The sequence below is a fragment of the Carassius carassius genome, chromosome 29, assembly GCF_963082965.1.
Source record: "Carassius carassius chromosome 29, fCarCar2.1, whole genome shotgun sequence".
Classification (NCBI taxonomy): Eukaryota; Metazoa; Chordata; class Actinopteri; order Cypriniformes; family Cyprinidae; genus Carassius; species Carassius carassius.
The window spans coordinates 1,576,704-1,590,476 of NC_081783.1; the positions used below are offsets into that span (position 1 = coordinate 1,576,704).

Sequence of the window (13,773 nt, forward strand, 5' to 3'; positions counted from 1 at the left end):
TAACATCGTGTTAATGTACATTTTTTATTTTGTTTTTTTATTTATTTTTTTGTCCCGCCATAGCAAACTAAATAAATAAACCCGACTTTAGATTTTCGCTTCTGCTTTTAATAAAACAATATAAGCATACAGTTAAAGGGATAATAATCTAAAAGTTATTATCAGCCTGTTATAGACAGGTTTGACTGAAGGTCCCGCTGTTAAACAGCAGAGGACGCCAGCATCACGATTCATCCGATCAAACTTGATCTGACAGCAATCAATCAAACATCACAGACTCAGAAGAGTTATGCAATAATCCCAGTGTTAATCCTTCCTCTTCTGTTCATGTCACGCGGTCAGATGAAGCTCTTATTCTCTCAGCACGCCTCTGAAATAAACCCACGCATGTGTTAAACACACAACCTCAATAATCTCACTGTCAATAAACGCAATACCAGAGGAGTGACGCATAGACGAGCAGAGACTGGGTCAAACACACACACACACACACACACACACACCAAACACGGTCCGTTCTGAATGAATTACTCAACGACGAATTATAATTGAGTCACATAATCTGAGAAAAAAATAATACAAGGCATGCACTTGGTGAGAAAACAATTGGAGGAATGATGAAATCTCTGTCAGAAGTGTAATTCCTCCCAGCTCTGTGGTTTCCGAGTCTCGTGGCAGGGTCCTTCACTTCAGAGGAGATGAATCAACAGTGAATCACTGAAGAGGAGGAGAAAGAGAGAAAGAGAGAAAGAGAGGTGCATGTGTAGAAATCACTCACTGAGTCTCAGACACACTGAGGATACCTGGATATCACACACTCTCTCTTTATAATTCACTCTACACATATTCTCCTCTCTGTATTTATAACTCCAGGCAAAGGCTAATCAAGAAGTTTTGGGAGAGTTTATTAAAGCACCGGACAGCGCGCGCGAAAATAACGGGCTCGGTCTTATTTCATCCAGAACTCTTCAGACTTCAGAAAGAAGAAACGGATCTGAACCTGAACATGCTTCGCTGGAAAGGTAAGGCTTTTCACAGTTAACTCTGATTAATTTATTATTATTAATATTATTAGCATCATTATTCTATCAGCTTATAATTTATATATACATTTCCGAGTTTTTCTCTGAGCTTTAACTCATAGTTTATTATTATTATTATTTTTATTAGGCTGTTACTGTTTTTGTGCATGTGCGCGTAAATTTGTTTGCAATGTGAAAATATGGGCTAGTGATTCAGCCATTAGTTCTCTTATGAATAGTTTGACTTCTATTCTATAAAAAATTAATAATAATAATAATAATAAATAAAAAATTACCTGTTGACAAAATAAAATCTATGAAATTCTCTGAAAAACTGCTTCGAGTTTGAGAGGCCTATAGCAGTCTGTGCTGCAAAGCAAGTCTGTTTCGTTAAAGTGAGTTAACGGCTCTTGTTTAGTTTAGATGCCTTTAACATTTCATGTCTAATAATCGATTGAAATATTGACCCTAAAAGTCTTCCTTAATTATTTTTATTTGCATATGCATACGCGTGCGCGAGACTGATATAAGCTATATTTAAGTATTAAAACTAATACTTTGTAATGAGATTTGAACATATTGAGTTGAACATATTACATGACAAAGAGTTAGAAGAGACAAATGCACGTTTTAGGTTGTTCTTAAAAACAGTTTAAAATGTAATTACTATGAATAAAAATAAAAGATTTTCTCACTAAAATATACATTTATAACAAAGCACTGTCCAAAGCACAAAGCATTTCCTAAAATATCAGTAAATATCAGTGTTAAACCTGTTGATTTCAGAAAGCAACACATTATTAATGAGCCTTTCAAATACAAGATTTTTTTCAAATGTCCTTTTAAAGTGCTTTTTTTTTTACTACATTTCGGAGCACATTTTGATAAATCTGCTCCTCACATGAACACACACACACACACACACACACACACTAAGACGAGTTCTTCTTCACTCCATAGAGCTAACTCACCCCTGTCTTGTTAACAGACACTGATATGAGAATGTACATGATTCAAGTTAGTCAGGGTCTAAACGCACACACACACACACACACACACACACACACACACACACACACAGCACCTGTCTTCAGGGAGCCATGCATGTCTGTGAAAAGGAGGAAGAGTGTGTGACGAAATGATGCGATTTACGCCTAAACAAAGCAGCAGAGCAGTCTGTTCACACACACACACACACATTCTCTTTCCCCGTTACAGTTCATTTTGCCCCACACGCATCTATCACAGCAATCACACACAGCACAAACTGCAAATACACTCAAACTCACACAGATGGATTCAGAAAAAAAGCCCCAAACTATTATCATGTCACAGAGCCCTGTGCATGTGCAGTTTAATTCACACGAAGAAGCGGACAAGAGAGCCAGATTAGGGAAGAAGAGAGAGAGAGGTGGAGGGATGAAGAGCTTTAGGAAGTGCAGGGCTTAAGGAGAAAGAGAGGGATGGAGTGATGGAGGAAAGGAAAGAGGGCTAACGCAGCCCAGATTCCCTCTAAAAGAGAAAGGAGCGAGGGAGCACAGGGGAATGATATAAAATGAGTCGGTCACGGTTTGAACAGTTACACATGCTGTTTACATTTTTCCCAAATTAACATGGCCCCTCGCCTCACCAAGCCCCTTTCGTTCTCCCTCTTCTCTCTTTCTTTCTTTCTTGCTTTCCATCTCAAACGGTTTGAGTTCCTTGATCTTCCAGACTGGACGTGCAGATAGGACTGCTCTTCATTCTGCCGTATGTATTTCCAAGAGTCGGACGATGTTAAATGAGAAACTTGAGTCAAGAGAGAAGAGGAGGGAAGAGATCATTTAAAAAAGATATAGTGCATCAGAACTGAACAGAAAAAAAATGAAAAAGGCACGAGAAGAAGATAACTGTATGTGAACTCTTACAAATGAAGGCTTCAAAAGTTTTATTTTTAATTATTATTATTGCTGCAGAACCTTTCTGTGAACAGTGAATAGTTTTTTTATTAGTGTGAATATTCCAAATTCCAGAATTTGTTAAAGGTTCCTCGAGGAACCATTGATGAAATAAAGAACATTTCAGTGAACGGTCCTAAAAATACTTATAACTATATATATATATATATATATATATATATATATATATATATATATTTAATAATCTAAAGAACATTTTCTGCTCTAAACAATCTTTTGTGAGAAGTTTCTTCATGAAATCATCAGTCAATAAAGAATTCCCTAAAGAACCTTTCAGTAAACTGTTCCTAAAAGAAACATTTTTTGTAATGAAAAGAACATTTTAAAAATGTAAAGAACATTTATAATACTACAAACAATCTTTGTGTACTCTAAAAAAAGTTGGGTTGTTTAAAGTATGGACAAACCCAGTCGCTGGGTAAAAATTTGATATTTGTTTGTTTGTTTGTTTAAGTGTGTAATATCAAGAAAATTGTTACATTTTAATCCATCCCTGTCAATAAAGAATCTTCATTTTATAGAAGAACATTTTCTGGTTCCCTAAAGAACCTTTCATTGAACAGTTCTTAAAATATATATTTTTATTATTATTGTTGTTGTTGTTGTTTTGTAATTTAATAATAAAGAAACTTTTTCTACTTTTTCCAGGTTTTTTTGCACAAAACCTTTCCATGAATTTGAAAGATTCCATAATTTGTTTCTTCGTGGGAACCATCAATAAAATAAAGAACCTTTCAGTGAATTTTCCTTTTTACTTATCTAAAGAATATTTACCAATAAAAAACTCTTAAAAATTGTCATTGACGGATCCATGAAGAACCTTTAACACCCACAGAATCTTTCAGCTGCACAAAAGCTTCTTCAAAGAGGAAAAAAGGTTCTTTAGATTATTAAAATGTACTAAGAAAAAGAAAAGGTTATTTTAGCATCTGTTTGTTGAAAGGTTCTTTAGAGAACTTAAATGGTTCTTCTATCGCATTCCGAAACCTATTTTGTAAAGAACCTTTAGTGCAATGGAAAGATTTCATGAATGTTAAAGCTTCTTCCAACCATCAGAGCCAATAAAGAACCTTCATTTCTAGACAGAAAGTTCAGGGAAAGTGAGGATTTTTCTCCTAGCACAGGTTTTATTGTCCATTCCTTCTTTGTTCTGAAGGTCTTTGGCAAAGCCCACAACATTTCAGGCCAACTTCCATCCATTTAAAATTCAAACTAAATTTCCACAGAGAGATCACGGAGTGTGTGAATGAATGAGACACTTAGACGTGGTCTGATGCATCTAGAAACAATCGCCGGATGTCCCTCATGTGTTTAAAGATGCATTTATATTCTAACATCCATCTAGTGCCATGCATGTGTGTGTGTGTGTCTAGTCAGTGAAGGAATGCATGTTTGATTGAGTGCAGACTGCACATAAATCTCTACTTTAACTGTACACAGACACACAACATGACCCTGACCCCTCCACAAACACACACACACACTCGCTCATGAATATGAAAGACTGGCTCTTTGTGCTGACCAGCCCATCATATGGGCAATATAACTTTATATGATGTGATAGAAGGGAACATGTTTTATGATATTGCACCATAATGCTGAATTCTTGGTATTGTTGACTGGAGCCTCGGAGGCTCGTCTGTTTAGTGTTAACACAGAGGCAACAAATCAGTCAGAAGACGGAAAGCGAGGGTCTACGTGTGCATGTGTGTGAGGCGGAGAGAAAGACAGCAAGTGACTGATATACCGATTTGACATCATATCATTGCTGCCAGCTGCAGGAGACACACACACACACACACACACACAGATCTGTCCTAATGAAAGCCGCTGTTATTCAATAAAGTCGCGGGGGACTTGTTTCAGGGGTTATGTAAATATGCCAGTGCTCTGTTTTTGAGCTGTTGTGCTCACATCCAAATAAGCAACGAGAGAGGAGAACATTCTTTCAGAGTTTAATTATCTGTGTTTGCTAAGAAACACCACTTTTATCTCTGCTCAAACTGAAAGATAAGAACATGTTGTAAAAAGATGTAAGATGTGCTGTGAGTTTTCTGAGCAGTCACAGTTATGATTTCTGCCCGGTGACATTCAACCAATGGCTTTGGATTTTTAAATATTAATATTTGTTTTGAAATTTGTTTGGAAAAAATGAGGGGTGCCTACTTTCATAAGAAAGAAAAAAAAATTCAGTTGCATTTGCCTCTCCAGTTGTTTTCGGAGAAAAAGAGCCTGAACATGTTTAAAAACTGGGTGATGCCATTAAAGAACCATTTTTGGTTCCTCAAAGAACTTGATCAGTTCACAAACGAACAATTACTGGTGTGAAGATTTAAAGAATCTTTTGTCCAATGACAAGGATTTATGCATATTAAAGGTTCTTCACAGACCCAAAAAAATTCAATATTAAAGAGTTTAACTTTTTTTAAATTTGTCATTTTAATTTTAATTTTTTTTCAGAAATGATCAAAATAAATCAGTCTGGACCAAAATCCAGAGATCTCAATATGAACTAAAAAAAAAAAAAATCAACATTATTTTAAAGCTCTCAAACTTTTTTTTTTTTTTTGCAGTGAAATCCATAGAAGAGCAGTTTTGACCACTTTTAAGGATTTTTCAGTACATTTTCTTAAAAGGAATCATTTATAAAAGCATGTGAAACATCTAAGAACCACATTTTTGTTCATCAAATGGAGAGATGTTAAAGCCATTGATGCCAGTAAACAACCTTTATTTATATACGACACGTTTGCAGTTGTCTATTACCATTTCTCTTCAGAAATATAGTAGCAGAAGCATTTGAGACGATCTTAAAGCTTTAATGAACCAAAACCGAGTCTTCTGAGCTCTGAAAGAGAAACCTTGGAGCAATAAAACGTTCCTCGGGGTGCTCTTATCCAGTTATGCACTGGAACAAAAGACCGTTCTAATAAGAATAAGATGTCAGTCAATGTTTCTACGACTTTAATGGAAGATTTCAGCGGATCTGATGTTTTAATGTTGCGTCGGATCAGGATTTTGAAGATGCACTGCTAAACTCTTCCACTTCTTGGATGATCATCGTGAACTTGTGTTGAGGAAAAGGTGTGTCAGGATCAGTGTGTGCTTTAGCTAAGAGTTTTAGATGAGAAGAAGAATGAGCGAATCAGAGAGAGAAAAGAAAGGAACAGCTCTGAAAAGAAAAACTGCCAGAGCTAATCGAGGTTAATAAGCTGTTGTTATTTTGGCCGGGGGGCAAAAAAGAGATAAACCACTTAAAGAAAGGGAGGAAACCTGGGTGTGTGTGTGAGAAGGTGAAAAACAACCTGGAAAACTTGACAGGGGGGATATGAGGAGAAAACAATGTGTGACAGCCATAAAAAAAAAAACGGGGAGAAGAAAGGATTGAGGAAAAATGGATGAGAGGTTCAAGAAGAGGAGAAGAACAGAGATGAAAAGAGGAAGCGTAGGGGAGGAGGCGCACATATTTCACACCTGCTGAAAACACAATGCCTCAAACAAGTAATTACACATCTCTGCCATGTTCTCTGAATGCATGACACACAAAAAGAAAGGGAACAGAGACACGATGTGAGATGTGTTTGTGCCGGATGACTCCCCGAGGCTCATAATAGGAGCACTGCGTGACCCTTTCACCACTTCAGAGGCTCGTGCTCATTTGCTCACATTTTCTCAGTGTGATTTCAGGTCTAAAAGGGTCTCTGGATGGACGCATTCACACACACTCGCGCTCAACACCCAATGTAACAAATGCACTGGTCTGTGTACAGGCATGTATATACACATCATCCAAAACAACACACACACACACACACACACTCCAAAACAAAAACACGTCTTAGAGCAGAGGACCACACACACACACTCATGCCCCTGAGCTCAAAAAAAAAAAAGGAAAACACACACACACAGACACACACACAGAGAGAGAGAAAGTGCTGTCTGTCAAATTATTAAAAATGAAAGGGAAAGGTATGACACTTTCAGTTTGTCAAATATTAGTGAATCATGTAAATAGTTAGTTTTTTGCAAAAATAACTCAAATTCAAAATGCTGTTATTTAAATGATTTTTTTTGTTATTTACGAAATTTTAGTGTTGCTTGTATAATCAAATAGAATTGGGGTCAATGTATTTATTGCGATCATAAAATGGGCTCATGGATTCTCAAAGTCATGATGAAACACAAGTAGCATCAGATCTTTTCTTCCTTATTGTGACACATCTGAGGAAATGAGATTATCAAAAAAAGTAGGGCGGGGACTTGATATTTGGATTAAACAAATTTCATCATTTTTTAAAAATGCATGAATGAATTGCTCACAATTAACAAAATGCATTAAAATACTGAAGTAAGGCACAACTTTTTACGACCCAATATGAACATAATTCCCTTTAATAATCCTGTGCAGAACTTCTCTATAAACAGAGGCGGTCGCAGAAGCAGTGCCAGATAAAGCTGCATGAAATTAAACCTCTACGATCAAAGCATAACATAACACTAACTATTTTCCTTTGAATACCTCAAAAGAATTACAGCTGAAACCACCATATTACAAAAATTCACTAAAATGACACGCCATAATTTGTGTGAAGGCTTAGAAGCCAAACATTTACCCAGAGCTGATTACAGACAGATTTTCTCCACTTGCTGCTATTCCTCAAACGATATCACAGTCCTCAGTGGAGGATTTTTAAGAAATGACAGCATTATTAATGCATCTCATGAAATGCGTGAACAGAAACGCTCTAAAAAAGAGACATGCACATGAAATGTTGAGTTGTGCATGCAGTGAACGCCATGTTTTCAGTCGATCAGGTGGCGGTGCTGCTGTTGTTGGCGGCTGCAGTCGGGTTCGCTCAGGTGCTGGACCGCACGCTCATCCTGTCCAACGAGAGGAGCTCCATCGAGAGGACATACGAGCTGACCAAATACCTGGACCACCAGCTGAAGGAGATCAGAGACACTTACGTGAGTCACTCTGTGTGTGTGTGTGTGTGTGTGTGTGTGTGTGTGTGTGTGTGTGTGAGACGATAAATGGGATGCTTTTGTTTATTGATGTTTTCCTGTCAATGCCCTTCCCAGAGTTTTTATCTCCTGAATGCATATAGTTTTGATTACACTGCAAAAAAATGATTTACTTCCTTAGTATTTGTGTCTTGTTTTCTAGTATAAATATCTATTGGATATCTATTTGGATAATGTTTTCAGGAAACAACAGAGGTGGAAAGAGTACAAAAATATTCTACTCAAGTAAAAGTACCATTACATTAATGAAATTTTACTTAAGTACAAGTAAAAGTACCAGTCTAAAAATCTACTCAAGTAAAAGTAAAAAGTAGCTCATCTAAAATTTACTCAGAGTAAAAATTACTTAATTACATTTTAACAGTGGGAGGGAGTCAAAAATGGGACAGGCCAAGGGTGTCAAACTCAGTTCCTGGAGGGCCACAGTCCTGCACAGTTTAGATATAACCCTAATTAAACACACCTGATCCAGCTAATCTAATCATTTAGGTTTATTTGAAAACTACATGATATGTGTGCTGGAGCAGGGTTAGAACTAAACTCTGCAGGGCTACAACCCTCCAGGAACTGAGTTTGACACACCTGGGATAGGTCTATTAATCTCAAACTAGTTGTTTTTAATTAAAGGAATCAGTTATTTAGAATAATAAAACATTTGGGCTGTTACCAGGCAAATTAGTATCAACAAACTCATCTTTTAATGCAGAGGAAATGCAGAAGATTCATTGGAAGTGGCATTTAGATGTATTACACTGTTTAGTGCAGGACAAGAATGCATTTAACCTGCAGTTACAAATGCATGAATAATGTTTTGATATACAAGACATAAAATGTTGAATACTCATTTGAAATGATAAGAAATTAATTATAAAAAAAAAATCAAAAGATACTTTAAATGTGAAATTAAAATGGCCAGTATGTGTCAGCTTGTCACTGTTAATAAGTGAGTCATTGCGATTGAACCGAATCATTTAAACGGTTGATTCATTCAGGAACGAAACACTGTCACGTTGCTCAGAGACGCAAAACTGTGCTTTGGTGGCTGTGTTTGAAATTATTTTCTGTTGTAGAAATAGAGCTAAAAAAGGCAATATGGTGTCTAAAACGCAAGTCTCTTAATTAACTTGTTTACTGAACTGTTATATATATATATATATATGTATGTATATATTCATGATGATTTTTGGAGGAAACGATGGCATTCTTTGTGTGATTTTGATTTAATATATGAAATTATATAAATATGTGAATTGTTCTGCCCCTATATCTTCAATTTTGTGATCATTCTAAATGCATTTTAGGAGACTGAATCACACAGTGAAAGAACGCACTATAAATGCGCGCGCATATCATTAAAACAAAAATTATGATATTATCACAGACGATATATATAGCACACTCCTCACCACTGTCTTTTTGGCTAATTTGTGCAAAACCTCTTGCTAAAATGTCAAAGCTTCATTTTAACCACCAATGCAACGATGCAATTATTTAGCTTACCTCTACATTCTTGCGCAGGGTTGATGTTTTGTCGAGATTTTATAAGCTGCTAGTTTGGTCTTCCTAGGCAAGTACAGCTTACACTGCATAATAGAGCATACATATGGCCAGGGGTTCACTTCATTTCCTTCGAGTTCAACTTCAGAATATGACGGGGTTTCGTTTTCAGCGGTGTCTGCATCACTAACGCCTGTTTTGACCGTCTGCATCTTTCTTGTGATTTTAGCGCCAGTGTGCCCTCCTGCCCATTATTTTCTGACGAAGTTTCCAGGGAGCGATTTTTTTTTTTTTTTTTTACTCAGTAATTAATGTGTTTTAAAATGTAGCGAAGTACAATACTTTAAACAAAATATACTTAAGTAAAAGTAAAATTACAGATTTAAAAAATTACTTTAAAAAGTATTAGTACACAAAAAAGCTACTCAATTACAGTAACGCGAGTAAATGTAATTCGTTACTTTCCACCTCTGGGAAACAAGACATAATATCTTTAGTAATTCAACTTGTCATGTAAATGCTTCCTGATTCAAGAATATTAGAAAACAAGTATCTCACCTACTTTTTGTCTAGTATGGTGTATAGATACCTGTGTACATTGTTTGATAGTAGTTGTATGCACTGTATTTATGTGTTTACTTGCTATTGAAAACAGATCTTTGTGGAGGAACACATCAGGGCTTATCCTTATTTTAAATAGCTTTTATTTAACTTAAAGTTGGCATGCAATGGAAATGAACAACTCATCTCCGATGCTGCTCCCACTTTAGTTTGGGGTTTGACTTTAGCCTCGATAAACTCCTAATTTGATGGTTATTAATAGTAAGGTAGCTGTTAAGATTAGTCATGGGGTGGATTAAAAGATAAAAAGATTAAGACATTAATGTGCTTTATAAATAAACAACCAATATGCTAGTGACATGCATGTTAATAAGCAACTAATTAATAGTGAGAATTGGTCCAAAAAACTAAAGTTTTACCGTGATTTTTAGTTCAAATGTCATAGCTGGATCTTCCAGTTAAATGACAGACTTCTCTCTGGTCATGCATCCAGAATTCTCTGATCATTTATTGAACTTAAACTCCTAAAAACTTGCGCTCATGTGCCTCCACTTTGAATGAAACGCCAAGTCCAATCAAAAACCTGAAATCAAATCATGAAGTTTCAAACCCGTATGACTTTATTTCTTCAGTGGAACATAAAAGAAGATGTTCTGAAGCATGTTGGTAAGTAAATCGTTTTTTGGTTACTATTTATTTTCCATTGTGTCTTCTTCATGTCCCACAAAACAAAGTCATACAGGTTTGGCTCAACTTGAGGGTTAGTAAACGATGACAGAATGCTCATTTTTGGGTGGAACTATCCCTAACAGGCCAACAAAAGAAATACAAAGAACCAGCATCAACTAATCTGCTTCTTTCTCAAAAGGACTGATGCATGTACTATTTAAAAGAACATTCTCAATCAGTAAAGAATTTTTAATTCAGTGGCATGTTTCTGCCACTGAATTAAAAAATAAAAAATAAAAATTGCAAAGTTTGCATCTCGCAGAATTGCATTAAATTAACTCGCAATTACAAGTTATATATTTCTAACTCATTGGAAAAAAGACTATTTTCGTACAGTTACAAGACCCTATATCTCAAGAAAAATCTGACTTTATAACTCAAATCTCTGAGTTTATGTCTCATTTGCGAGATGTTAACTAGTAATTGCAAAATTTTACTCTAGATCAGGGATCCTCAGATCTGGACCTCGAGATCCACTTTCCTGCAGAGTTTAGCTCTAACCCTAATCAAACACACCTGAGCATGCTAATCAATGCCAATCAGTGTCTTTGGGATCATTAGAAAATCACAGACATGTGACTTTGATCAGGGTTGGAGCTAAAGTTGGCAGCACATTGGACCTCCAGGGCAAGATTTGAGAAACCCTGCACTAGAGAGCATTTTCCTTACAAAAATAAATCATATGAACTTTGGTTTTCAATATGGGGTGGGGTTCAGCAGAAGAAAGAAACTCATACAGGTTTGGAACAATTGGAGGATGAGTAAATGATGACAGAGTTTTTATTTCTGGGTGAACTGTCCCTTTAAGAGTGCACTAGAACAGTGGTCATTAACCCCTAAACGCTGCATATTTTGCATGTCTCCTTTGTCTGACCCGTTTCAGGTCTTGGAGTCACCACTAATGAGCTGATGATCTGAATCAGATGTGTTTGATTAAAACTACAGTCGGTTACTTTTGTTGGTTAAAAAAGTAGCCTTCCTTTATAGCCTTTTCTCACAGCAGCTGGATTCATTAAGTGTATCATTTTGATGGCGGATTGTAATCCAAAAATTGTGTTTATAAAACACAAGTGACTGAAATTAGATTATATTTCAGTTTTAAATGTGCATCTGATTACAGATAGCCTACGTGGGATTACACAAAATTTTAAAGACAATCAGTTTGAAGAGAGAATAATTAGCTTTTTGGGTTAAAACTATTTCTTGATTTAAAATTCGAATGGTGTAAGAATTAGAGTAACTTTACTACAAGTAACACTAAAACACACTACATACATGTTGTTAACATGAACGATTTGAGAACAAAGTATAACAGTAATAATAATTTGCACATTTTTATGTGATGCGAACTAACCAATCGTTACATTTAATCACCATTGTAGCGTAATTTACTGTAATGCTTTTTTCCTCAGTTGGTCAGAACAAAAGTGTCAGACTTGTAGCTTACTTGTTCAGTGCCACACGTACTCCTCGAAACATTAGATTCATCCACGCTAGAGCCATGCCGGAGCACGACCCGCGTTAATAAAATAATTCTGCAAAAGAACTGCAATTGCAGGTTTCAAACAGAGATGGCGACAAAGATGCAATAATTACGGACTGCTGGGGGTATTTCAGAATGCACCGAAATATAAAATGAAAAATGAATAATTCTAATATGTTGTCTTTTCTTCAGCTGTCCTATCTGGGGCCTCCGTTCAGCGATCCTGGATTCTCTCCTCCACGACCCAACAGCTCCTCTCTGTCTGTGCCCAGCGCTGCGACGCGGGTGGATCTGTGGCGAGGGCTGGAGAACGGCGCCCGTCTGGCACAGAACCAGCGGGCGTACAGCGTGCTCCTGTGTGCTGTTAGGGAGCTGGCGCGCTCCACCCTGTGTCCGTATCTCCAGAGCTCACTCATGCACTTCTGCTCCGGCCTCAGCGGGCTGCTCGGCTCCATATCCGGTCTGATGAACGCCCTGGGCTACCCCAGCCTCCCGCCCTCCACGCCCGCTCAAGGATACGCCCCACTTCTCTCCTCACAGTTTCAGAACAGCCCTGCTCCTCTGCGGAGTTATGAGCCTCAGGCCGCCAGAGAGGGAACGACTCGGGCGGATCTGAAGAGAGGAAGGAGAGGACGGAGAAAAGAAGGAGTGAGCTGGGCTGCCAGAGAGGAGAGAGAGAAAGAGGAAGGAATGGAGAGATGGGGGAAACGGAGAAGACTGTTGAGCGTGGATGAAGAGCCGATCCTAAAACTCAACACGAACTACACATTCGTAAAGCAGCCTGTGCTCTTTTCAGCGACGTCTCTACAGCATCGTCGAGCTGCTCGGTCCACTCACGCCGGACTCGCTCCTCTCTCGCTGCTTTATCAGTACGGCGGGTCGACCGCGGAGGTTCACACTTTGCTGGCGACCCCTGTGTTGTCGTCTCGTCCCGCGTCGAATGACTTCTCACGGAAAGTGGAGGGATTCTGGGTACTAAGAGAGCTGCAGAGCTGGCTGTGGAGATCCGCCAAAGACTTCACCAGACTGAAGAAACGACTTCAGCGCGTTTGAGACCCAACAACGGCTTTGCTTCAAAACCTAGCGAGCTGCCTTTAAAACAAAATTTCACAAACCATAAAAAAAAAATTAATTGCGATGTACAGTGGTGGCCAAAATGATTAGAACACTAGTATTTTTTTTAGCAGCTAAAAATCTTGAATTGATAGAATTAATGGCAAAATGAAGTGATCTGTATAACAAGTAGGTTACAGAATGAAATGTGGCAAATATGCAAATATAGGCCATGGAGGAAGCCAGGCTACTTCAATTCTTTCACAAAGTCATGCTAAAACATTCATAAGAGCACAAGACTTATCAGATAGCAATGCTTACTAATGAAAATTATTACAGTAATAAATTACTGTTGCGTGAACGGCAAACAAATAATAAAATGATCCACTCCTAACTTATAGTAAAGTATGCAAATAGTCTTTAAAATTGTCCAAATGAAGTT

General features: G+C 37.4%; 1 protein-coding gene across 1 annotated transcript; it reads left to right on the forward strand.

Annotated features, from left to right (window-relative positions):
• Window positions 1-742: 742 nt before the first annotated feature.
• On the forward strand, window positions 743-13,451 carry LOC132110050 (uncharacterized). Its single transcript, XM_059516635.1, has 3 exons — window positions 743-1,022; window positions 7,791-7,951; window positions 12,471-13,451. Exons 1-3 carry the CDS (start codon window positions 1,007-1,009, stop codon window positions 13,329-13,331), a joined length of 1,038 nt encoding a protein of 345 aa, XP_059372618.1. The 5' UTR covers window positions 743-1,006; the 3' UTR covers window positions 13,332-13,451.
• Window positions 13,452-13,773: the final 322 nt, after the last annotated feature.

Bases quoted from the DNA above. Each gene is read 5' to 3' on its own strand.
- LOC132110050 (XM_059516635.1), top strand. The intron at 7,952-12,470 runs GTGAGTCACTCT...TCTTTTCTTCAG, and splicing joins AGGAGATCAGAGACACTTAC to CTGTCCTATCTGGGGCCTCC.